This window comes from Scomber scombrus, chromosome 24 (assembly GCF_963691925.1).
Source record: "Scomber scombrus chromosome 24, fScoSco1.1, whole genome shotgun sequence".
NCBI lineage: Eukaryota > Metazoa > Chordata > Actinopteri > Scombriformes > Scombridae > Scomber > Scomber scombrus.
Window position 1 is genome coordinate 6,164,321 of NC_084993.1, and position 27,299 is coordinate 6,191,619.

General features: G+C 40.2%; 3 protein-coding genes across 6 annotated transcripts; 2 read left to right on the top strand and 1 right to left on the bottom strand.

Moving 5' to 3' along the window:
• The first annotated feature begins 794 nt into the window (after positions 1-794).
• On the top strand, positions 795-6,691 carry LOC133976550 (cyclic AMP-responsive element-binding protein 1-like). Of its 4 annotated transcripts, none has more exons than XM_062414768.1 (8): positions 795-918; positions 1,873-1,965; positions 2,037-2,207; positions 2,733-2,833; positions 3,171-3,310; positions 3,735-3,914; positions 4,080-4,233; positions 4,432-6,691. In XM_062414768.1, exons 2-8 carry the CDS (start codon positions 1,882-1,884, stop codon positions 4,574-4,576), a joined length of 975 nt encoding a protein of 324 aa, XP_062270752.1. In that variant the 5' UTR covers positions 795-918; positions 1,873-1,881; the 3' UTR covers positions 4,577-6,691. The 4 variants fall into 4 exon arrangements, with proteins under 4 accessions (XP_062270752.1, XP_062270754.1, XP_062270753.1 ...); XM_062414770.1 differs by having other exon boundaries at positions 2,061-2,207; XM_062414769.1 differs by lacking the exon at positions 795-918 and adding an exon at positions 935-1,086.
• A 50-nt stretch (positions 6,692-6,741) lies between these two features.
• Positions 6,742-8,128, bottom strand: mettl21a (methyltransferase 21A, HSPA lysine). Its single transcript, XM_062414778.1, has 3 exons — positions 7,955-8,128; positions 7,761-7,872; positions 6,742-7,184 (listed from the first exon to the last, which is right to left on the bottom strand). Exons 1-3 carry the CDS (start codon positions 8,099-8,101, stop codon positions 6,787-6,789), a joined length of 657 nt encoding a protein of 218 aa, XP_062270762.1. The 5' UTR covers positions 8,102-8,128; the 3' UTR covers positions 6,742-6,786.
• A 1,459-nt stretch (positions 8,129-9,587) lies between these two features.
• On the top strand, positions 9,588-14,432 carry LOC133976265 (cyclin-Y-like protein 1). Its single transcript, XM_062414426.1, has 10 exons — positions 9,588-10,489; positions 10,571-10,645; positions 10,735-10,769; positions 11,752-11,852; positions 12,117-12,152; positions 12,688-12,739; positions 12,837-12,956; positions 13,074-13,240; positions 13,393-13,555; positions 13,680-14,432. Exons 1-10 carry the CDS (start codon positions 10,330-10,332, stop codon positions 13,794-13,796), a joined length of 1,026 nt encoding a protein of 341 aa, XP_062270410.1. The 5' UTR covers positions 9,588-10,329; the 3' UTR covers positions 13,797-14,432.
• Positions 14,433-27,299: the final 12,867 nt, after the last annotated feature.

The window sequence follows — 27,299 nt, forward strand, 5'->3', positions numbered from 1 at the left end:
TCACCTTTTCATGGCATTTCATGATAGGGTTTTTGAAAGTGTTATCTTACTAAAATGAGAACACTACATTTGACGATAAATGTGTGAAATCTAATAAAAATCATACATCAGCGTTTTAGTGTCAGTTAATATATTGTTTGAGGATTTTGTGAATGCAGTTTTCTTTGTTATTGTCAGTCATTAATTGTAATTATTTGACAAAATAGAGAATATAACTAAAAATGAAGGAAGTTATGCAGTAGACTTTTGCTATAATCAGATAAGATCATCTTTTCATTGAGCTTCCTCTTCCTGTTTCTATTATAGTACATGCTGATACTTTATTAATAGGCTGAAGAAAATTAAGACCATTTATACCGGTCTTACTGGTCTGCAGTCACATTTAATAATTATTATTGTGATTATGTGCATTTAATTTGTACTGCATTTTTCATTAGCAGTGAATATCAAAGAGATTCAGTGTTTTAAAAAAATATATAACATAAAGAAAATGACAAGAGTTACAATGAAAAGGCCTTTCTGAATACAAATATTTGTATTCCTTAAAAATTGCTCTATTTCTTTTTTAGATAATTTAACGTGCAATAAAATCAAATCTACCTTGTTCTTTTCATGAGCTACAAACCCATATAATGCGCATGCGCATATCATGCCGAAGACAGAACGCTTTCCTCGGCCATCTTCGTGGAATTCCCCCTCGTTTCCTCGGTAACCTTCGGGACTTTCCGGCCCTCTGCGTGTCCACTCGTGTCCTGTCGATAGAGCCGCTCTTTGCTGTCGTCGTCTCCCTCGTCCTCCTCTCCGTGTTGTTGTTCTCGGTGACGCGACGGAGGTGTAGCCTGACGCGGTCTCTTACGTGTCGGTCTGAATAAAAGTGGAGCTCCGTAGACCCGGGAGTGACGAAGCGAGTCTGTGTTGGTAAGAGGATACGCATCCGATGTTTGCTAAACAGATAGATGGCTGCCCAGAGAAGTTATTTGTGCTTAATATCAGCACAAAGCCAACAAAGAGATCATGGCGGCGGTGTTGCAGAGGCTCACAAAATGAGTCAGTGTCTGCGGGGCTCGCAACACAACTGAGACATAGGTATTAATATGGGGGTGGGCTTGAATCTTTTCATTTTTTAATAATCAGTCTTGAACTAAGTTACAAAAGCAACTAGCCACGTACAGCTTAGTCATGTCAACACTGTGCTAAAACTAAATGTGAGCCAATAAATCAGTGAAAGTGAGGTGTCCTACTTGCAAACAAAACTGGCATACAATGCATTGCAGACATTTCCCTCCATAGCAACTTAACCTTATTAAGAAAGTTACTTAATGCTGTATTCACTCGGGCTGCATTGGAAAATGAAGGGAAAAATGCCAGAATTGCGGCACGGGTTGTGGTGCAAGAAAAATAACGAGTTAAAGGAGAGTAATTACAAATCTTAAATAAGCGTCTGCTAACTGTGCTAGCTTTCCTATTAGCTTGTTAGCATGCTAACAAGCATTGACTCCTAACACTACTGAGTTTAGCCACATGCTAACTGTTAGCTCTCGGCTCTCATGGGAAGCGCCTTTTGGACATATTTTACACTGGCACATTTATGGTTATGTTGAATATCGCCTTTACTGAATGCATTTAGGTTTATATTCATAATATTGTTCTTCCTTCAGCGAGAAAGCCCGTTAAAGATACTGTATAATTCATATGCTAGCATGTGAAGCTAAGCCACACCCTCCTCCAGGACATCAACAAGCACTGAAAGATGTAGAAAAAAGGCGCTATTTCCGCACAGTGCCTCCTGTACACCATAAATTACCTCGTTTTCCACTGTTTGTGCTGGACTGTTGTTAACGCAATCATGAGATGTTTTCCTGCATTTTGCAGATTTTTTAAATGACCATGGAGGCTGGTGCAGAAACACAGCAAAGTGGTGAAACAGTCTCTGAGTCTGAGGCCCAGCAGATCACACTTGCTCAGGTACAGCAAATTCTCACTGACATTTTATAGTTTCACTTCAATTAGATTCACAGTTTTAAAATTGCAAACAGGCAGTGTTTGATTATGGATTACAGGCATCCATAGCAGCAGGCCAAGTGACGTCCAGCAGTCCCACAGTCACCCTGGTCCAGTTGCCCAACGGTCAGACAGTCCAAGTGCACGGGGTGATCCAAGCTGCCCAGCCCTCTGTCATCCAGTCTCCGCAAGTCCAGACAGTACAGGTATGGAAAAAACACCTCTACACCTCTGCAACTTCCAACTTTGTACAAATGACACACAGTATCCAGACAGATTGATTTGTCTGTAACACAGTCCATATTTCCTTTGTACAGTCAATATTTAATGTCCCCATGTCAAAGCTATTTTTATTCCATTCTTTACTAATACATTTAACATTTAATTTTAGAACTTCTTTATGTCCTCATTATTATTATTATTATTATTATTATTATTATAATTACTATTACCATGTTCTGTTTTTATTCCTCTGTTTTATTCTTTGTATGCTTGCATATTTGGCTAGTATACAGAATGTCGTTCTGACAAACAAAGCTGTTTTCCTTTATTGTTCATTCCTTGTAATCTCGAAATGATGTCATAACATTTCATAAAGGGTTTCAGTTTATCAAGATTCTGATTCATAACACATCGTTTTGCAAAAATGTTGCCATAGGAGCTTATACATGTTTCATGTATCTGGATACTTTGTTGTTGAAATGAAAGCACATCTTTTTTTTTAATTGCAGATTTCGACTGTTGCTGAGAGTGAGGACTCTCAGGAGTCCGTAGACAGCGTCACAGATTCTCAGAAGAGAAGAGAGATCCTGTCCAGACGACCTTCTTACAGGTCTGTTTGATATCTTATCAGTGACTATAATCAGTTTTATACTTTAATTACTATTACTATGAGCCTTTGTGTTCATAGACGTAGAACTCTTTGATCACAAACAGATAATTATCCTCATAATTTAGTTTTGATCTTTTTTGTATGCATCACGTCTCTGTTTACTTGAAGCCATTAAAGTCACAACAGAAATGGTGCTCCTTGTTATCTCCTCCACTTAAGAGTGTGGAAAGGATTGCTTAAAGCAGGCTTGTGAATTAAAAGGTTGGGGTTTAAAGGAAAAGGGACAGTCTGTGTCCCCTGTTTGCTGATGTTTTTTGTTGATTGTACCCCTCTGCAGGAAAATTCTCAACGACTTATCATCAGACGCTCCAGCAGTTCCTCGAATTGAAGAAGAGAAGTCAGAAGACGACACTGCCCCCGCCATCACCACAGTCACCATGCCCACTCCCATCTATCAGACCAGCAGTGGCCAGTACAGTAAGTACTCAACTTTAATATTCTAGCTGTGCTGAATAACTGAAGTCAGTGACAGTACAAAACTAAGCCTTGATTATCAACTGATGTATAATATTTAGTTAATGTGATATGATTATAATACAGCAATGAATACATAATTTAAGCACTTTGCTGGCGCTGAAACCCAGATTGACAGCGTATGCATTTATCTGTTTCCTGAAGACACTTTGACATAAACACACATCAAAGTCCTCGTTTGAAGTGGTGCTTCTGAGTGACTTCCGACATCAACACAGCATAACAAAAATAGAAAAGGAGTTTGCGGTATTCATGCTGTTGACTGTAGACAAGCTTAAATTTGTGTTTACTGCTCACTGCGATCTCCATGCCAATCACTGAAATTAATTTGGGACTAATTCAAACACACAATCCTATCCCTCTGCAGTCGCCATCACCCAGGGAGGAGCCATCCAGCTGGCCAATAATGGCACAGATGGGGTTCAGGGCCTGCAGACATTGACCATGGCCAACGCTGGAGCCCAGTCTGGTGCCACCATCCTGCAGTACGCCCAGACCAGCGACGGGCAGCAGATCCTCGTGCCCAGCAACCAAGTGGTTGTACAAGGTGGGAAAAGTTTAATGTCCTGCATAAGTATATTGATGATAAATGATGTAGCACTTTATTAAAAGCACAAATGAGGGCATGAACCTAAATTGGGCTTTACACAATATCAGTAAGAGTATGTTATGTGCAGCTGACTAAAGGTTTCTATATTTGTGTGTGTGTCAGCGGCCTCTGGAGACGTCCAGGCTTATCAGATCCGCACAGCACCAACCAGCACCATCACTCCCGGGGTGGTCATGGCGACCTCGCCTGCACTGGGCACAGGAACAGGCACAGAGGAAGTCACACGCAAAAGGGAAGTGCGCCTTATGAAAAACAGGTATGTGTATAATGAGGTACAATTGATACAAGTGACACGTACAATTTCTAGTTTTTGTTGTGTCTGATGTCACCACTAATGTAAATATCTTAAATGCTGCGTGGGATTACCATCATATTACATGACAGCTGTAGCTGTGTATGTAAGACTTAACTGTGATTAAGACATGCACTCACTCGTGGTTTTCATGTTGCACAGGGAGGCAGCCCGCGAGTGTCGCCGGAAGAAGAAGGAGTACGTCAAGTGTCTGGAGAACCGCGTAGCCGTGCTGGAGAACCAGAACAAAACACTCATCGAGGAACTCAAAGCCCTCAAAGACTTGTACTGCCACAAATCCGAGTAGAAACGTCACCAAACGCCTGCCAGTGGCTCGACAGGTGCCCGTCTGTCACCATGTACAGAGACTCAGCACAGAGCCATGCATCTGGATGCCACTTCTCCCTTTTTCTACTCTTTTGCTTTCTTTTTAAAAAAAAAAAACTGCTGAAAATCTATAAAGTGACACACACCAGGAAAAAAAAATAGAACTCCTAATTCAACTATTTGCATCCTCCTTCTTTTCCCATCAATCCACGAAAAGGGTGATGCGATGATAAGAATGGATGTGGAGGATTTTTTTCCTGCGAGGGGAGTTAATCAACCGTACAGGGTCCTTGTGGTGAAGTGATAGGACAGACGTCGAGGCTGTTGGTTTGTTTTTTTTGTTTTTTTCTTCCGACGCCACCAAAGGGAAGCATTCCAGTCAACTGGTGCCTGGACAAACCGGGCAACGTCACCAGCACAGGAAAACTGCTCGATTACCATCACTACTAACGCCGGAACTTTTTACAGTTTTACCTTCCTGAGACACTTGGATCATTTGGAGAGGTTACCTTTTGTGTGCAACGTTTGTAATCGTAACTGCGCTCTTGCATTAACATCTGTTACTTAATAATGCTTTGAATCGTAGGTGGGCTGTGTCATGGACGTTTTATCTTTTGAGCTGTGTTTTGGTTTCTTATGTATTAGATTTATCTGCTCGCATAATGCCATTGACTTTATATAAAAAGAAAAACTTAAACTTATAAAAAATTAATTTGCCTTGATACGACATGAACAAAACAGCTAACCATTACGTTTGGTTGTAAAATGTTTATTTTTATGTTAAATGCAGCTTTAAAAGTACGCAGTAAAGAGAGATTATAGAGCGAGGACAGAAGTGGATCTGGATAAAAAATTTTAAAACTGTCTATTTAGCTTTTTTAAGCTTTACAGACACTATAATTGATATCAACTTTTATGGTTACACAACTCCTCAATTCTGTATTGGGCCTCTGGTGCATGTTACCCCTCTTTATTACTGCAAACTGTCATTGTTTTCCACTTTTTTAACTGATCTCCACAAAAATATCTCCAGATTTATATATGAATTATAATTCTGTCCCCACACATCCAAAAGTTGTTTCCTGCTGCAAGGAGACACTGTTTACACAAGTCTTGAGTAAACACGGTCCTCTTGTGGCACGCACAGCTCAAAAAAAGATAAATGGAAAGTGGAAATTCTGCTCCCATTTTTGTGCCAGACTGACATATAATGGGGCAGGGGGAAGCGGTTAAACAAGTGTTTATGCTATAACTGGTGTTTTAAAATTTGTTTTTGTAGTCTTTTCTATTCAATACAGATGCTGGCGACTTCCTGGATTCTTTTAAAATAAAGGGCAGAAATATTGAGCCCTACTTATAACTTGTTATGCAATGAAAGAAATACTTTGTCTGCCTGGTTTTAAACAAATTTTGGAGACACATGAAATCATGGATTTCCTAATTATGTAGGTATGATGCGCTGTCTTTAAACTTGTACTGTCCACATCTTATTTGATAATGGGAAACCTCTTCTATGTATTTTGTGCTGGCTTTCAGGGCATCAGCAGAGCCTGTCTCCAAATTCTGTTTACACAATTGCAAAGTGGCATGTGCACTTTCCTTGCATATACAATCCTGGTACATTTCACATGATTAAACAGGAAGCTCTCATGCAGCGCTGACAAGTAGTCCGTGGCTGCAAGGTGAGATTTGAAAGTAACACTGCTTAACCTGTAATTAAAGTATCCACGAATGTTTTGTTGCTTATTATCAAAGCATCATGCATTTGATTGGATGTTAATAGTTGTGTGGAGCATCAAATTTATAGTACAACTCGACCTGCACCTATCAAACACTCTGCAAAAAGGATTGTAAAGTGCGACCAAATCAAGGAAACAACTTCACAGTGAACAAAGTGGATATTTTCATGATAACGGAATGCCATATTGTATTCTTTAGGTATTATGTATAGTCATGACATAGTATGCTTTTTTTATGTTGCTTTTCATTAATTTTCTATTCACGATTTCTAAATGTCAGCACCATCTTGTATGATACTATACATTATGTTAGAGCTATTCAAATATTACATTTTTGGCAGCTGTTAATAAATGTGTTTCTGGTAATCTTTGACTGTTTTTTCATTCATTTTTTATTTGTTTCTCATTTAAATCCAGTAAATTACTACAAAAAAAGAACACCACTCAGACATTACAAGTCCCTCCTAGATGGTAATTTCCAAGCTTTATATATATGGATGTCTCTTTCTTTCTCATAGTAAACCTCTTCGACTCTGAACCGCTGCTTCAGCATGCTCAAAAAGTTTGTATCTCGCTCGTAGCGGATCTTACAGGCAAGTAGCACCACCGTGGTGTCTGAGCACAGGTGCTCCAAAGTCTGCAGCAGCGGCACAAAGGTGTCCTCCAGGTAAACGATATCTGCCCCCAGCACTAGATCGAATCCCCCAGCTGGGTAACGTTCAAGGCCTTCACCCCAGGACAGCTCAGACACAACCGCTGACTCCTGGATGTCTGTGGGCAGGTTAGCCTTGATGTTGGCGGAGAGGAAGTCCAAGGCAGGTTCTCTGTCAGTGATGGTCACTTTGGCACCTGGAGAGGTCAAGCATGTGATACTTATAGGCCAATAATTATATTTGGGTGTATGAATACGTTTAAAGAAGCTTAGTGTAGAATTGAGTGGCATCTAGAACAGAGATGGCAGAAATGGAACAAAATATTCATCAGTGTATTTTAATTAGTGTATAATCCCCTTTAAATAAGAATCATTGTGCTGTTTTTGCATGTTTTAATGACCATAGTAAGTTTCCCTACACACTTGAAAAGGAGTATCTCCCACTCCCCCTAAAAAAGACTGATGTCCCGATCTACTTAATATTATAATCCCAGGAGCATTGCACACATGTATATAATCTCAGGAACTAATTCATATTGCAGATTTATTTACACAGATTGTTTATTGTATATAGTATTTTATTGTATTCATGTTATCACTTTCATAACGGGGATCAATAAAGACATCTTTTCTTATCTTATTCATTTGGTTACAATCTGCAACCTCGCCGCTAAAGTCTTAACACTGGTCCTTTAAAATGCATTTTACGCCTATACTATTTTATTGTCATTCACTCTTAGCCTTATGCAAACTAGTCTTTTTAATATACTCACCCAGCAGTGCTGCTACAATGCCGACCAGTCCAGTTCCAGCTCCCAGTTCAATGGCCACCTTCCCCTTTATCTCCACCTGCCCCAGCTCCAGGTACATACACATAACGACAGCCTGGAAAACACACACAATTTACATTAAATGCAAATAATACATAACAGAACAGATGTAACGTCAAGCTTAATGTAGCACTCACCGCATCCCACACAACTGCTGCTACGCCAAGCTTTTTCCAGTCCTGGACAAGACAGACGTCGTGGTTAGCAAAATGAAACTGTGCTGATGAATTTTGCAGTTTAGAAAGCGCAGGTATCACATTTTCTACATAAGGAACGAGAGCCATACTGTACAACCATGTGTACAACACATAGAAACTGCGCTATGTAGTCATATTTGCGTAGTTTCCGGTCATTTCTTCTTCTGGTTTTATTACTGTTGCATTGCTGCCATCTTCTGGAGTTAATTATCAATGAGGAATTTCAGCCAATCACGGCGCGTTTTAGCTAAGAGCGACCAATGAGGGAGCTCGGTTTCGTCGTGGGCGTGTCTTTAAAGGTTTTTCCTCAAAGGCTTGTATTATCTCCATCATGGCGGGGGCGGAGCTGGCACGTGAAGCTGTTAATGTAGCGCTACATAGCAGCAATAGTGTTTCCGTTTCGTTTTGCCCTCCTCTATTCAAAATCATTGCAGAAAGATGCAGTCTTTTGGAAACGGGAAGATAGAGTAAACTATCTCCTGAACGGTTTCAATGTGAAATAATCCATGTTAAAAATGAGATTATGACCAAAATGTGTATTAAAAAACCACACACACACACACACACACACACACACACACACACACACACACACACACACACACACACACACACACACACACACACACACACACACACACACACACACACACACACACACACAACGAGCTCATCTCAACACCTAATCAATTGTACTTTCTGCATACATCTGCATGCACATGAATGTTACATGAGAGCTATACATCCCCAAGACACAAGAGACGAAGGGCCCCGGAGCCATATATGACTCTTGACCTCTTACCATATTCTGCTCATCCCAAATTTCAGAGCATCTAACTTATTTGAATGTGAGTCAGGATAAGTAGAGAACAGTGGGTCTCTAAAGAATAACAATACTATTCCTCTCTAACCCACACAATTACAATGTAAAAGCAGTGATCATACTTCCGCAATCTTGTATTAAAATGACAAACAAACCATTTATTTAAGTAAAAGATCTTAATTCCTCTTCCGTCACTGCTACAGTCCAGTACGACATTGACTTTATTGATATGATTGTTTTTTATTGTATGGCTATTATTTTTACTCATGTTTTATGTCTTTTAATTTATTTTATCTGTATTTTATATGTAATTGTATGCCTCATGTGAGCTGTTATGTCTTTTAATTATGCTGTCTTTTATTTATTCTTCTGTACAGCACTTTGGTCCACTGTGGTTGTTTTAAAGTGCTTAACAAATAAAGTTGGATTGGAATGGATTTAGCCTCATAAGTGTCTACAGAGGGGGAACAATGAATTGTAAATGGTAGCCTAGATAGAGGGACAGTGAGATCTGGGGTTGGAAAGGGGGCAAAAGAGCTCGGATATATCCTGGGGGCGGATTATGACAAGAACAACCCACTACAATGTTAATTTAGGCACTTAATTGATGTTTTAAGACATACTTTTTTGGGGGGGAAATGGTGAACTCGTCCTTTAACGCCACACTTGAGACTTTTACTCTGAAATCCCTCAACCGGAAGTCACATTATGACCGAGCTGCTCCGGTGGATTTGACAGCCAGGACGAGTCTCCTGCAAATGCGACGAGATGAACGCTAACGCTGGCTTTCTTTTCAAAATTCCAACACTGCTTCCTTTCCTTTTCCTTTGTCATCTCTAGAGATTTCCCACTGAGCACAATTGTATGTGTCATTGTGGCTGAAAGGCCTTGAGTTGTGGCCGAGGCTTCAACTGCAGTGCAAATGGATTGATCCATGCTGCTGAAGAAGAATGGATTGAGGTGCGGAAGCTAGCGTTAGCCGGCCGGCTAGCCATGGGGGGGTCTGCCTGTGACTTTGTATTGTGTTAACCTCTAGTGTGTAAAAATGACTTGATGTTAGTCATCCACCGTCCAAATACTATCCAGTCCACGCATGTCATTATTCCAGGTGCGACAGTGCTATGCTGCGCACACGCCCTGAGCATGTCAGCTGTCCTGCAGATACCCAGTTGGCTGTCATTGCAGAGATCCCCCTTCTGCTCTGATGCTAGGTTATCTCACTCTGCGGCCACACACACAGGTTTCACTGCTCTTTAATATGCTAAAGCTGTCTTTAGGAGAAATCAAGTGTAGGTTTTACCTCTTAAATGCAGTGTCAGACATGTTTAAATCAGCAACCTAGAGTCAAACACTTCACAGGCACAACATTTGTCACAATTACTGGTGCTGATAGGATTTCACTTCGAGAAAGTTGCAGACACACAAGTTAGTGATTGCTCCTCAGTTGTATGGGAAACAGAGCTGGCTGTAGCAGGACTGTTGCAGGTCAGCTATGGGAGGCTCGGTGTCATGCTGCATCTCTCCAGGAGAGAGTCCCAAGATCCACAGGAGGGAGGTGGAGCTGGAGGAGTGTCCCATCACCACTGCCGAGGACGTGAGTGAAGACACAGGGACCTACCTGCAGCACATCAGTGACAGGGAGCTCCCAGATGGTGAGCGGTTGACTGGAAACTTCTGTTTAAAGATCATTGTAAAGTAAGCATTATTTCACTTTTTCTGCTTGCACCTTCCAGAGCTGGCCCAAGAGGCCAACCCATCAGACCATCCCAGAGCCAGCACCCTCTTCCTCAACAAATCTCAGACAGATGGTCAGTTAATTCCTCTCCAAAGATGTCCTCATTTGAGCTTTTTACTCTCTTAATCACACTGATTTGTCTTTTTCTTCTTCCCAATGCAGTGCGTGAGAAAAGGAAAAGCAACTACCTGAATCATGTGAGTCTGCCTGTGTTTAACTGGAGTCTTGGGCAAATGGACAAAATCGATTATCACAATATTTTTGACCAAATATCTCCAAATTTGGATATCGTGACACTATTGTAAGGATGACAAAAATATTTACACAATGCTATTTTTTAGTAATCACCAGTAATGTGAATATGATGACGAGTTGGGTGAAGGCAATTATAGGTGTTAATGCTGAGGTCACAGATTTAAGTGTGTTTCTCGCCGTGCACACACTGTCAGAAGCATGACATACACATACACTTGTCAACATTTCACTCTCTGCAGGCACACGTATTACCACAGCAACACATTATAAATGCATGACAGTCTCCCACCGTACACAATACATTCAGTTTAAACTGTGATCAATATCACAAAGTGTGTCTCAATACAAAAACAAAGAGGACAACCAGATAAGTACAATAAGTAGCTGTGTTAGCAATGTTGTACTCTCCTGCCTCCCCAGTATCTGTCATGAGTTTTAAATCATATACTCTTTATTTAAAAGTTTAAACATAAGTTAGGTGACCTTAGTGACCATTTAATATTTATTTATTTAAAACACCAACAATTGCAAAACTGTTGCATTTGAATAACGTTCATATGGAAATTACAGGCAATGTTCAGTCCCAGTAGTGATACTGCAGTGGGAGGAACATGTGGAGGTGGCTACATCGGTGCTCTGCTTCATGGCTGAAGGCTAGAATTCAAATGTTGTTTCAGTATTAACATTTTTAATATTGAACCTCCTTGTGAATCTTGTCATTCAACACACTAACATAATGATAATTATCTCAATCATCTTGTAGTTTGCACACCTTGGTATTGAGCTTAAAACTCATATTATGATATCAGTACAATGACGATATATTGCCCACCTTTACTGGTATCTCTTCAATTATGTGTATGTTTTTTATTCAACCTTTTGCTAACTAACCATCGCATACATTATCATCTCTTTCTCTACCAGATGTCCCCAGGGCTCCTGACAAAAAAGTACAGTTCCTGTTCTACAATATTCATCGATGATAGCACAGTCAGTCAGCCCAATCTCAAGAGCACGATCAAATGGTAAGTTTTTTTTTTCTTTACTTTCTGATCATCTGCAGAAGAATCATTTTGGTACTCTTGTTTAGACTCTAAATGCATTTTAATTGAAACTATGTGGGCAAAATATGAACATTTCCTTTGTTATTAGTTGAACCAGTCATGACCTGCGTTCCAGTCTGTAAAACTACAATTAAAGAAAGCCGAAATATGCAAATGTAACACAACACAGCACATCTTTTTTGGCACACAAGTGGTTCACTCTGTGTTGGTTTCTTTCTATTCCAGCGTCGCATTGGCCATATACTATCACATAAAGAACAGGTAGGAAAAGTTGGAATTTTTGTAATAGACTTAGTCTCCTGACCTTTTGCTGATGCCCTGAAATTAGTTAGGAATCAATACTGTGGGTTTATGGACTTCTGTTGGCGTCATGGAAACATTTAGCTGGTGACCAGTAATTAGTTAGTTAAGAAACACAATTTTATTCACTTTTAATGGCATCATCATAACTTTTTGTTTCGGGGTCAATTAGATAGACCCATGGTATGTTTCAGTCAGCAGTGAATGTGTCATTTAGTCAGCTAAAATAAGATATTTATTAGTTCATCTAAATATAAATCCAACAAACTTGCAGGTAGTACACATACAACCCAAGACTGGGGTTGTATGTGTCTCTTGCTTGTAGTGTCCAATCCCACATAGGTTCAGACTGAAGAGGAAATGAATGGTTGAGTAATTAGTATTGATCTCTAATTCAAACTAATACTATCCTCCCACAGATAGACAGTGTTCATTTTGCATTATGGGACACATGCAGGTCACATGACATGAGCTTGTCAATGTTTGTCTCCTGCAGAGATTCAAATCGCTCGCTGGATATCTTCGACGAGAAGAAGCACCCTCTGTCGGTGAGTTCAGTCTCTCAGTCACACAAAGCAGCAATTTTTTTCACTGTATGCTCTGTCTTGACTCCTGCCTGACCAATGAGAACACTCTCTCCAACAGCGAGAGAAAATTCCAGATGACTACGCTGTGGTGGACCCTGAGCACAAGCTCATCTACCGCTTCATACGAACGCTCTTCAGCTCTGCACAGCTCACCGCCGAGTGCGCCATCGTCACCCTGGTAAATTTACAGCACCAGATTAACTTTAATGAAATGACTATAAGACACATTCAGAGCCTTTTTTATCTCTGTTATTGTTGTGTGTGCATATTGCCAATAAACAAATGGTCATGGTAGGTGTACCTGGAGAGGCTGCTGACATATGCAGAGATGGACATCTGTCCCTGTAATTGGAAGCGTATCGTTCTCGGTGCCATCCTGCTGGCCTCAAAGGTCTGGGATGACCAGGCTGTGTGGAATGTGGACTACTGCCAGATCCTCAAAGATATCACAGTAGAGGACATGTGAGTATTACTCATGATCCATTAAAGTACTGTTAATTGATCTTAAAGCCATTTGGTGCATTTGGAAGGTCAGCGTTCTATTTTTGCCTGATAACACAGATATAACTTAAATCCTCTCTGATTGACTATCTGCCATGTTCCGTGTCCTGCAGGAATGAGATGGAACGTCACTTCCTCGAGCTGCTCCAGTTCAACATCAACGTCCCAGCCAGCGTCTACGCCAAGTACTACTTTGACCTGCGCTCACTGGCCGACGAAAACAACCTCAGCTTCCCCTTGGAGCCACTCAGCAACAAGCGGGCGCAAAAACTGGAGGTGGGTAGATCCAATGCTGCAAGTAAAAGTGTCGAGATGTTTTCTGACATCTTAAATGGACCTAGTGTCTCTCTTATTGTTTTTTTGGGTAGTAACAATGTCATGTTGATGATATTTTCTGTAGGCCATCTCCAGGCTGTGTGAGGACAAGTACAAGGACCTGAGCAAATCCGCTATGAGGAGGTCCGCCAGTGTAGACAACATGGTTGGGATGAAGAACTCCCAGGCTGTGCTGTCTTAAAGCCTGCATCTGGCGAGGAGGAGGAGGAGGAGCGACGGCTTAGAGCGTGATGCCACACGTTTAGAGACATTTCCAAAGTAGATTATGTTAATATTGGTACTTAAAAGTTTCATCACAAAGTGTTGATTGTGGACTTTTGGGGAAGTATGAAAGACATTGTTTACCATACAATTATCTCTAAAATGTAATGAATTCAGTCTTTATGTGTTCTTTACAAAGAACTTAAGCTATCTGCCTTTAAAGCATGGTCATTTGGTGAAATATTTTGCAGATTGTCACATTTTTTTCTAAATGGTGAATGTCTAATTTTGGAAGGAATCAATTCAGCATGAAAATGCTTCCTTAAGCCACACAAATGGAGGACCTCATCTTTTTTTTAAATTTTAATTTTAATTTTTTACATCAGGCGGTATTTTGGGGAGTCCATTTCTCTGGCTTCGGCCCTCTTTTTTCCACCAGCTGTAACCCCCTCACTCCCCTGTATTCAAATAATGACAAACTGTCTTGAACTACCCTGTGGTGTAGTTCTGCACATGGACAAAGAGTAGACTTTGTTTTGCTTACTATGTAGGCTCTTATAGCTGTGAAATGTATGAGACTTTATTTAATTCAAATAAATTTCAGTCGCTGTTTAAAGTTGAGGCTGCATAGGTGGGAAAATGTGTCCTGGTGGTTTTTGTTTATGTGGCCTGTGAGGTCTTTTTTCCATCACAGCTGCAACAGTTAATTGTGGTTTTGTAATGTTATGAAATGCATCTATAGCATCCTTTCTTTCTCTCAACACAGTTCCCTTGGTAGTTTCAGATACAGAAGTCTGTACAATATAATACAAAACTTATATCACATATCTAATATTTACCTAATTATACAATTTAGTTGAATTTTACAGCTAGTATATCACTGGTGATTTTTAATATTACAAAAGAGTTTTTTTCACATGTTCATGATTTAATGTGTCATTAGCAGATTAAGGATTGACTGAAATACCATATTGACAAACGCATTTCAATCAGGAGAGAATTGAAAGAGAGGCTTAAGGAGTAATTCGATCAATTTATTTGACATTATGCACACAACAGGGAGGCCTCTGAGGATAAGACTCTATTATGTCATCATCGTTTTTAAGGGGGTGTTCATGCCATTAGCTGTACAATATCTCCTGGTGGAACCCTAGACACTGTTGGTGGTGAAGGAATGACCGGGTGTAGAACGATGGCTGAAGATCTGCTGGTCCAAACTTGTGATGAGCTCAGTGGAAGGGCCCATGGGTGCTGGAGATGGGACACCCAAGTGTCAACTGACAGCAGCAGAGACAGGAACAGTTTTAAAAGTATGACAGCGACAAGATGATTGGCCCACTGTATCTGCACAATGGGCCAAATAGGTGCAAATAAATGATGTTATTATCAATTACACATTTTTATGTGCTACAATTTATGAATAGAGCGTCTTCTTAAATTGCATTGTTATTTGTTTTAGGATTTTAGTTCATGCCCCTCTCTCACAATGCACTATATTATTATTATTGATCATTTTGATGGTTATTTTATTTTTTATTGATGATGATGGTTATTGTAGTAATAATAATAATAATTTTTATTATTATTTATATATTGTTATTATTAGTATATTATACATAGAAAAATGAATAGGCATGTTCAGTGTGCCCACATGTAGCGTGATTATATATCTCACAGTTGATTGGCTGAGCTGTCTTGACAGTTAGCCAATCAACTGTGAGACACTTGAAATGACGTATTGGCGCCACGGCGCTAGCTTTAAATGTACACTTGCAAAAAGAGAGGAGACTTTCTTAGCTAACGCCAGCTAACTTTAGAAAATAAACGAAGAGGATGTCATGTACAGATCTTGAAACATCTTTTTGAAAGGATTGCAAAACATGAAAGCATCGGGAGTCATGTGGACAATGCTCTGAAATATATCTGCCCAGATGTGCATACAGGTGCTCAATTTAGCAGCATAATAAACAAGTGGAGGAAAACAGGTATGTGCTCAGTCAGATTGTCACATAAATGGTGTGGAACGGCCCAGGGTTATTATAGTTTTGACATTTTCAGTAGTTTTTTATTTTTATTTAGTTTTTCAGTTTGTTTGTTTGTTTGTTTGTTTTAAATTTCAGTTAAAGTCTTAGTTTTAGTTTTTCAGCTATTAGGATGAAAGTCTTGATTTGTAGAAGATGAAAAAGGATGAAAGAAAGCATGACACCAAAGATGGTTTAACCAAGTCATTGTTTATTAAAGGTACCATGTTAAGCAAAGTCATTTTATTATTTTATTCTTTAACCATTAATAATGCTCAACCCACAGTAGAGCTCAGTAATTATCAACTGGAGATAAATCAGAAGTACAATTTTAACTTCAACTACTGATTTGTTTTAGTTTTGCATTGTTCATTGTAGTTTTTATTTCAGTTCATGAAATTATTTTCTCACTGCTAGTTTTATCTTTAGTCTTAGTTTTTGTTATCTATAATAACCCTGGTAAGGCCATGACAAATCAGCAGACTCTGAATCCAGAAATATTCAGTATTCAGTATTGCTCTCTCAGCTGGAAAAGAAGGTTTTCATCGATTGCTGCAAAGCTGGTTTGCTTGCTCTTCCCACAATTTCTCCTCTCACTCCTTACATCTGAACGTGACTGTGCTGAGAAACTATGTCCTGGAAACAACATGGAAAAGTTGAAGTCTGAGCTGACCAGAGACTTATAAGACAGCCCTGTCTCTGTTAGCATCCATCCATAAGAAAAACTTTCTCATGCTGAGACCCTCACTTTGCTGGAAATGATGATAACAACTCCTGTGAGAACATCTGAGTCACACAGGAACTTTTGGAGAGGATAAAAAAGTTTAACTTGCAATATCATGGGACAGCTGCGACTCAACTTTATCGGCCATGCTCACCAGCGAAAGCCAGCTGATTCAACACATTCAGGAGGCAAAACCATCCTGTTGCCTTTCTCTTCAAGTCAGTCGTCAGCTTTGGTAAGTGAAAACATATTTTATCATCCTGCCTTTGTGCTACTGGTTTGTGCATTTACCATATGTTTGCACTAGATCAATTGTAATGAGTGTCAGTGATGTCCATGATGTGTTTATGTATTGAGGTTGTTATCACAAGTTGGCTTGGTGTCCCTAAAAAGTTGTCTGTGTGCTTTGTTATGGCCTTTATGTTGAGGTCTTTGTGATTGCGTATGGTCCTTATTTCCTCTGAGTATTGTATTATTGATTTAGGTTGACAGTAGTAATGTAACTTGGGTCATTTCACTCACTCACTCACTCACTCACTCACTCACTCACTCACTCATATATTTATATAAGGTAACATGTGAAATCGATAAATTAAGTGTATGTTTGTGGATTGTGACTTCTGGGTGATTCCTAATTCTACTTCCTGATCCTAATCGAGGGTGATTGGTTCGTTGCATCTCTTATAAACTAAATCATCAATGAGCTCAAACAGGACGAAAATAAATTCAAAAAGAGAATCAGGACCTAACATACTTTCTACATTATGAGTCATATAGAAGACACGTCAAAGAACGAATGAAAAGTGCATGCTTCTAAATGTAGTCCCTTTCAAACAAGAAATACAGCTTGACCTTTGCATGAAAACCCTGTGAAAAGAGGAAGACCATAGCCCTTTGTCAGGTGATAATTACATGTCAAGTCTAGTGTAAGCGATGACCACTGGCAAATGTTGGAGATACTGTATGCTTTAGTGTGCCGACTGAGACTTGTTTTGCCAAGTTGAAGACAAACAATATTTTGCTGTGTATTCATTGCACACCTTATACCACATGTCACTATAATTCTGTTGCAGTTGCCAAGTACATTCAACATCAGCATGAATTTGCTTTGACACATATTGCTGGTTTTTTTCCTGTTTCCATCAGTTGATGAAATGTTTTAGTGATGTTAAATGTAATATATTTATAATCTTGACGGCAAGTCCACAATGAAGTAAGCAGCTTTTGCATAGTTGACTGATGGAAATCTCAGGTATATCAACCAATATGATGTGCAGAGTACCAGCAGGAGTCTTGGGATGACATATACCCTTCAGTTATCTTTTTCCTTTCTGTGGAAATGGTATTCATGTCTCCTGGTAACTGATAAAGCCCTCCTCTCCTCCTTGACTATTATAAAGATCTGTATGCTCAGACAGCGAGTCCTCCACCTGTAAGAATGAACATGCAACATGTGCATCAGGATTCTTCAAACTACTCTTTTTCCAATTTATCCAACTTGACAACCACGAGAGGCTGGAGTCAACATGTAGATACGATGTCTAGCTGTCTCACCTGGGACTTTTGTTTTGTTTTGTTTTTTCTCTTGTTTCTTGGCTCTGTCGTTTTTTCATCTACAGCAAACGGATTCCTCCTTTTTCTAATGGTGAGATATAAGCAGATTCTATGGCAACCGCAGTACATTCTGCTCAAAAATTTAACAGCTTGTGGAATAGCGATAAGTTTTGTAACTGGGTTTGTTATATTGACTTCAGTTTATTTTAAACAAACTCAGATCAATGGACTCTGGTGCATTGCACAGTTCTGCATGTTGCGTTGTTTTTTCCTGATGTCCCAGATGACTTTGGCTGTAATGGCAGCAGAACGCTACATATTTGTTTGTCATGGCATTCACTACCTGCGCTTGATCAATACCCACAATGTCCAGTTGATCATTTTCCTCATGTGGCTGGTCAGTGGGGCAGTGAGCTTTCATGGAGGATTTGTGTTGAGCCATATTCAGCACAGCTTCCAACAGCAAACCAGCGGGCTCCTGTGCGATGCTGTTACCATAAAACAACATATTACATTTTCCCAGGAAGAGAACGTGCTTGTGTTTGGGCCCCCATCTGTCATAACAACTTTTTGCGTGTTGGCCATCTGCTACTGCTATGGGTGCATGTACCACGCGGCGCTCAGAGTGAGCACGATTCTTAAGTGTAGCAACTATCGAGCCAACCGCACCGTGGGATTCTACTTTTTAATGTTTTTGCTGCAGCTGGCATCATCCGTTTTTTTCATCGTCCTTTCAGTGAGGGGGGAGAAAAAAACATCCTCCTGCAAGACCATCCGCTCCATAGTGTCGCCACTACTTATAATAATACCTACATGCATCAGTGCAGCCTACTTCATCACCAGGAACCCGCAGGCGAGGCGAGTGCTTTTTTCTGCGTGTCACCACAAATGCTGGTCTACAGTCAGGGAAGAGGTGCAGATGTTTCAGCAGAGTACAAGGGGTGATGAGATGGAGGAACACATACACCAGGTTAATAGCAAAAGGCAAGTGCAAATAGACAATATCGAGTCTGCACCTTCCCCTCTGCCTGGATGTGTTCTTCTTTCTATCTCTGAGGACTCAAATCATTGACAGCGTGGGTCATCGTGTAGCATCATTTGCATGATTATACATGTATTCAGATTAAATGGTCAACCTTTTGGAGTTGTATGTTGTATTGATCAAGCGTTTGTGGTTAAAATGAATAAATAACCACTTAAATAATAATTTTTTATACAAAGGCTCCAATGTTTTTTTTACACCAATTGATGAATTACTGTTACATTCAGTCCAAACATCTGATCTTCAATATATAACGAAGTGCTCAGAGTGGATTGAAGCCCCTGCTTTTGACTTTCAAGGAGCATCGATACTATCCAACTTCATTACAGTGTGTAAATGAAAGATGTCCCCTATAAATATACATTTTTAAATATTAATTTAACTCATAACTTTTCTTAAATGTAATAGTTTGTGACACACATTTTAATGCTGTTACCAGTTACTCACATTTTTTGTTTGTTTTTCTTAATGTTACTTGTATTGGTGTATTTATGCTATTACATTTTCAGATGTCAAAATGTGACATTAATGCTGTATTTTCCTCAGATGCTGATATGTAATAAAACATTAGTTGATTTCTATGAGACAGCTTGAACACATATTCCTCTTGGTTTTCTTGGACTGTGCACTTTCACACACACTCAAAAGTCATCACCCATTGGTTGTTTTTTGAAGTAAAAAACGGTGATCAGATCTGTCAGAACACACTGTTGTTGCCTAGAAAAAGCGAGTCATTGTGATTTTAATGACAAAATTGCTTCCCCACTAATAGCCTTGAGTTTGAAAAGCATTTTCAGTGCATTTGTAGAAAACATATAAATGCAACCTCCAGACATGAAACACTCATTAAAGGCCTCATAATGAAATCCACTCATTCTCCCTCATTAACATTTCTGAAAATATCATTATTTGCAAATATCTTTTCATTTCAAAAGGTTATCTGTGACAAAAGATCCATTCATGGCCGTCACTTTGAATGAATAATTTAATCATTAAGGTGATGTGAAAAGAGCTTTCCTGTGTCAAACTTTGCACAGTGAAGCTCAGACATCAATTAAAGGTTTAATAGAACAGAATAGATTACAATTAATAGAATAATAAATTAAAATAATAGAACATTAAGTATTACAGAGATCAAATCAGCAAAATAAAATAAATTAAAAACAATATGGCCTCCTCTTTTACTCACCCTACATACATAATATGTCCATCCTTTCATTTTTTTTTCTTTACTTTATGTAACAGAGCAAAGCTTAGATGCTGGTTGCATAAGTGCAGTACCTGCTTATTTCCGCAGGGAGGCAGTGCTGCAGTGCGTAACACAGCCAGGCTGGACTGCAGGTGTGAGATTAGTGTGTGTGTGTGTGTGTGTGTGTGTGTGCGTGTGTGTGTGTTAATGCGACATCCTCTCCACTCTCCCTGAGCTCTGGTGCAGCTTGCTTGTATCATTGGCAGACTGGAGGATGGAGGATGGAGACCGTTTTCATCCGACCGTTTGAGATGAAGACCGAAACATTTTAGACTGCCTAAGCTTTATTCATGACATAATGCTTAAATGACTATTAGCAGTGTTGTATCTCAATTTTTTTAAAGATATTTTCTACTTGAAGCTAAAATTTCTGTTTGGGGATAAAAGACATGATCTAAATTAAAATCTATCTGCATGCTTCTGCAGTCCGGCAGGGCATGCAAATGAAAACTGGTCATAATTAATGCACTCGAGGGTAATAAATACCTGCATTCTGTAAAGCTCACATCATAGCAGGTACATGAAAAACTGTCATAATCTGAAATGAATAGCGTGTGTGTGCATGGACACCCGCGACTCTGTGTGTGTGTGTGTATGTGTGTGTGTGTGTATATGTCCTGTAAGGATCACAGTGCCAGCGCAGCTTCATTAATCTCTCGGCATCATGGGACTTGTCTGAACTCTAAAAGAGGGCTAGAGAGAACAAGCTGCCCCCCCCGGGGAGTCACTCCGTTTACCCTCCACACACTCGGGTCACTCCTCATATCACACACTCTCTTCAGCTATGCAATGTCAAACCCTCCAATAGGCCCGAAAACAGCCAAGCCACCACTGCTGCTCTGCGCTCAGTGTGTGAGTGTGTGTGTGTGTGTGAGTGTGTGTGTGTTTTATTTGCGTGCATGTGTTTTTGTTTGTTCATGCATGAAGAGCGATAGAAGGTGAGACTTTTTTTCGGCAGCATGTGGGTCACGCTGAATGAGTCGCATGATTTCCTCAAGTAGCAAAAGGCAAAACTGTGCCACGACTGTATTATAAATATTTCTCTCTCCCCTTCAATAATGCATAAGAAAGCACATATACTGATTACATTACAAAACACAGTGCTATAAATATCTTAATACTCACACAGGATTAAGATTCACACTATACTGTTATTATAGATTCAAATATAAACAGATTGAAGTCATAACCTGCAGTCAAATCACCCGTTTCCCTTCATTCCCCTTTTTTAAACATGGCACTCCTCACTGCAGGATAGTCCATTGAGTGGATTCACCATAAAAAAAAAGAAAGGCTTTCCCTGCTTGGAAGATGAATGAGAAAATAATTGGCGCTTTTAATTAAATCAGCCCGAGAAGACGTAACACATTTAGCTTCCATGCTGCTCCGATCCGCCAGCCGGGCACCTCCGCAATTCTCACTTGGTGTGTCATGTATACTGTTGGCGCTTTGTTGAGTCATGTTCAACACAGCCGTGTGTGGATACAGTGTAAAAGTGATTCCCCTGCTTGTATCTTTACCTCTTACCTGATGATGAAGAGCCTGTTTGGCTTTGAAATGGATTTGCTTCTAAATGTAATAAAGGCATTTTTTTAGGAGGCCGTTTTATAGTGATTTGAGTGTCTAAGGATGCAGAAATCCACAGGAAATGTGCCAACATTGTGTTCTGTATTAACCAAAAAGAGCTAAATTCATAGGGACAGTGCAACCATGAATCCTTGTTATTATTTAGACCAAAATGACACTGTTTTGCTTCATTTTTATTGGCTGAGTATGCTTCACATCTCTTCTCACTGCACCAAAGTCAAGTTTTCTGCAATAACTATGCATGGAAACTACACTATTTTTAAGTTACAGTTAAAGTTATCTTTCTCTTACTTCCCACCTCGCTCTTGGACTTCACTGGTGATGTTTATGTTGTGTTGGGGCGATATGGAGAGTGTGAACTGTAAAGTTTTGATGGAAAATGACATGTATCGCTCCTTTTTTCGATCGTAGCTGGTCGTCGATTGGTGGCGCCAGTGATGTCGTTCTCTCTCTGTTTGGGGTTTTGTAAGTTCAGGGTTATTGACATCAGAATTCCTAAATAATCAATATGGATAGATATAAATATTGACCCGATATTTGCTGTTTTATCTTCTTAAGAGCTACATTTTTCTATGTTTGTGTCAGAATTTTGTCCTGTGTGGGTGTCTGATCCAAACTCCTACCGTATCATGGCACGGCTTCCTTCACAACTTTGCCGCCCCCGCTGTTATCACCGCTGAGCTGGCACAAAAATGGCGTTCGAGCGCTGCTTGTTCGCCTCTCCTCTAATGAGCTCGTTGTACGATTTTAAACCCCGTCTTGCGCCCCTGGCTACTGGCAACGGGGGAAGTCTACCAGGACATTCAATCTGTCAGTGTTAAACCAGATATTAGGACGACAGCAGCGGACCACTTCATCCAAAGATAGGCTAAATGCACTTTGACCTTTTCATGGATGTAGATTGGGAGGCTTTGTCTTCTTAAACATCACTGCAGGCTTCGCCATTACAACAAAAGGCAAAGGACACAAGAGGAATCCTAACATGTGCAGCCTTGATGTTACATGGACCTCCACGATTGGAAACGTCATACATGACTGAGCCGTTGTGCTGCGCTGGCTCGTAAGACTCAACGACCGCTTTCACAATAGCTCTCATCAAAAAAACACAAAACTGCTTATTTGTATGGATGTTTTCATCTGCTCAGTGAATGAGGATATGTTGTCTGTGCTCAACAAAGGCCATTTTTAAAATGTATTTCTGCAAACCGGAGGCATGCTGCTGCGGTTTTGCTGTGTTTGAGTTTTGCTTTCTATAGCAAAGAATGCACAACATGCTTCTCAGCCTATTAGCATTGTACTGTAGAGTGATGCTATTATATTTTTGAAGACGCAAGAAGGTAAAGTGCTTTTTACGACCAGCCCATCACTGAAATCTAATCCAAAAAATGAGGCAGCCAGTGTGTGCAATCATTCAGAGAACAAGACTTGAAAATAATCAGTGCAGATCAGACCAGGAAAACCATCTGGGAGTTAGGGTAGGGTTAGGGTTAAAAACTGTAGCAGAAAATGGTAAACTCTCTTGCATTAAGCCTTCACACCAAGGGTTAATCTGCACTGATGGTCACCGATGGCATTACATCATGTAGGTTGACCTTCCCTTTAGAAGAATTTGGGGGTCGTCAGCCATCGATTTAGGTCAATCAATGGCTTGTTCACCTGTGATCTTAGGAGTGAAAGTAATATCTGCCATCCTGACACCTCCCAGGACTCCGAGCGAACAGGAGTTATGAAGGAATGAGGTTTGAGATGCGGCCGAGGGCCCCCGGTTCTCCCTGGCGATCGGCGGAGCCCGCTTTTTAATGTTCCTCTGCGTGCTGTGATCAGCAGATGCACCGGAGTGATGATGACGCGCTGAGTAGAACAAAACTGTGTTTAATGGGCTAGAGGCCCGGCTGCTGTGCAGTGCTGGCACAGACCCGAGAGGGGAGGAGGGGATGAGGCGTGTGTGTGTGTGTGTGTGTGTGCAGGTTTGTGTGTAAGAAAGAGGAAATACTGCAAGAAGAAATAGTCCTCATCTGTGTTAGTACTCTTTTGTAGGGAGCATACCACTACTTTTACACACAAGACTGTTTAGCTTGTAAAAAATAGTTATATGTTATGTATGGAGGAGCTTTTTAGCTCTGGTTTGGAGACATATTTTTAACGGAGAGCCTGTGTTATAAACTGGGGGTGAGTTGTTTATCGGACAAGGAGGGAACAATATCGATTGGGAATCATGGGAAGTGTAGGCACCAGCATTTTTGGAGTGAGACCCACATGACTCTAACCATTGCTTTTGTAATCTGTTTCCCTTATGTAATGGATTTGCAATGTTAAACTGCTAGAAATACTATTCTGATATATTTAAAAAAGTAAAAATAATTAGGAATATTTGCTTTCTTTCACACCTATTATGCGCTTAAAAAAAAAAAGATATACATTTTTACATTACATTTCATTTTTAAACAAACAAAACATAATAGCGTACATATGTGAAAAGAAACGTAAAGAAAGAAAGGAAGAAAAAAAGCAAAAAAACAAACACTGCCTTCATATATAACATTGTTACAAGAAATACAAGGAGGCCCTTTTAAAGTGTCCATATTGTCAGGTCAGAAAGTGTCCATGCTCTATAAGTACAGTGCCCCCTTTTATACATATAATGCACAATGTAGAAAATACACATATGCTTAAAATTTTCACATGCTGAACATGCTGATGTTTAGCATGTATAATGTTAACCATCTTCACGATCTTAGTTTAGCGTGTTAGTGTGGTATCATTGATGGGAAAAAGGTTGCACCCTTCATCCGTACTCCATTTGTGTGTGTGTACAAAGTTTCACTTGCCGTTAAATGCTGAGGTGTTTCTTCTTGGACAAAAGTGGTGCAGTGCCATTCCTAGAGCCACACCGCTGTAGTGGCTAAAGATCTACCCTATGAATGGGTTACTATGGTTACTTATAGCGCTTATAGCACCATATATACCACTAAAATCGAATTTTCATCTGTAGTCCTTTTGGCTTTTGTTGAAAACCCTAAAAACTGACTGATCAGCATCGAAGCCGCTACGGATCTAATGTTGACCTTCATGATCAAGTAACTGTACAACAGCCCGATTCCTCAGCCAACAGACTGTAATAAAGCTAATGGAGCAAAAAGGGAGTGAGAGAACGAAGGGGGGAGGAGGAGGAGGAGAAGGAAACAGCGACGCATAGGTTCCCCATCCAATTTCCTCTGCAAGGCGTATAGTGCTGCATGTATGCGACGTCTGCCTTTACATGAGCTCTCCCGTTTCTCTGTGGCTCTGCTGCCTCTCCCACTCTCTCCTCTTTCATGTCTATATAATCCTCTTTTGTACGACTCGTTCATACTCTCTGCTTTTTTAATCAGGATAATTAGGCTTAGACTTCTCCCTCGCCGTTCCCTTTCCCCTTACAGAAGATGGTGGAATATGTGCGCTAAATAACGCTCCTATTATTGGAGGATAATCATCTGAAATAAAATGATTTAAAGGTTGTTTTTTTTTTATGGCGGCGGTGAAGGTTGGAGATAAGGCGGTGGTAGTGGTGGTGGTGGGCAGAGGGTTTATGGACCATGATGCTTTTAGATTGTCCAGAACAAAAAAAAAAATCCATTTCAGTGACAGTGTTACGCTCTACAATAGGAAATGAGATGAGGCTGCAACACAGGGTCCTGCTCAGCTTTGCATGACTTCTGCCTTGTCTCTTCTCATTGTCTCTCCTCCTCCTGACACAGAGATGAGCTGGAATCATGAGAACTGTGTGTCAATAGTACAATGGTAGGAATGTACGGAGAAGGCGCAATTTTCTGCAAAAAATAGCCGTCTTAATAAATGGGAAATGCTTCTATTTCTACTACTAATGTCAAAATAGCGTAAAATTCATGCTGCTCCAATTGTATTTATCCCCCTTTAATCAGGCAGTGAGCTGATGTTTTGGAATCAGGTTAAACAGCAAAAAGGATGCAGTTTTTCAATCCGAGCTTAAAGTAAAATCTGTTTCTATTGCTGTCGTAGCAGCAAATGAATTGTTCTTTATATGTGATTACTATGAAATGTTGCATTTGTTAGTGTTATAATAAAGACAATGGAAAAACTGAAATCTACTTAGCTAAAGTTCAATTTTAAAACTTTATTACTTTGTGGAGTGACTTAAAAATAGCAATATATGTTTACTTGGTGTAGCTTTAGCATCAAATAGGTCAAAAATTATCCCAAAAAATGTGTCTTCCTCTCCTTCCCCTCTCCCTCTGCTCCTCTTCTTCTCTTTCCCTCCAATCAAAGCCCTCAAATGATTTTGTCCCATTTCCTCGCTCGTTTCCAGAAAAACAAAACTCAATGAAAAGACTCATAATGGACGTCTTTTTTTTTTTGTTGTTGCTTTTTTTTATTTTGCAGTGCAGCCGTGCCGAACGCTTGTGCTGCTCAGCATCCGCAGTAACAGTTAACATGATTAGGCACGGCTTACATAAACATCTCCCATGGCAACAGTGCACCGGCGCCAGGCGAAAAAAAAAAGGCAAGGAGAGCAGCCGCCACCGGAAAAACATCAAGCTCGTTCTGGTCAGCTGAGTTTCCGCTGGCTTTTAAATGCATGAATACGGCGCGTTTCCTGTGCATGCAAAAATTTGTCTGTCTCATTGTGTCGTTTGTTCGGCTTTTGAGCTTCTAAATCGAGCTTTTCAGCCAAGTGGTCAAACGTGACACAACTATCAATTTGGGCATCCTTTATGCAACCCTACAAATTGTGACAGCAGAACAAATCAAAGCACATCACAAAATAATTACTAATTATAATTAGTTTTTTAAATTTTATACATGGTGGACATTTTTTGAGCCATTTTTCTTATCGTTTTAGTCTTTAAACAGCAGGCTGAAGCTCCAACGCTCTCTATATCTTTGCATTGCTTCTGCACAGTCTGTGTTTGTGTGTGTCAATGTTTCGCGGCCTGCCAGTGTTGTGACAGTTTGGCAGCGATGCCTGAAGTCGTGTCCCGTTGGATATAGTAGGCCTTTAGAATGGTTCATTTCCCATAATTCCCCCAGGAGAGACATTGCTCACTGCCTCTCACGGCTGTGGCTCTGAAGGAGAGTCGAGGTCTTCTCTGTCTCTCTCTCTGTCTCTCTCTCTCTCTCTGCGTTTTCCTCGAAATGTCTCCGCTAATATCTGGTCGACATTTTCTTTCCACAAAAGAGGTCAGGCTTTGCCAGAAGAGCCTGGAGGAGGAGGAGGAGGAAGAGGGAGGGAGGGTGGGGCGGGCGTGATGGGAGAATTTGGCATTTTCGCCGAATGTGCACCCAGATTT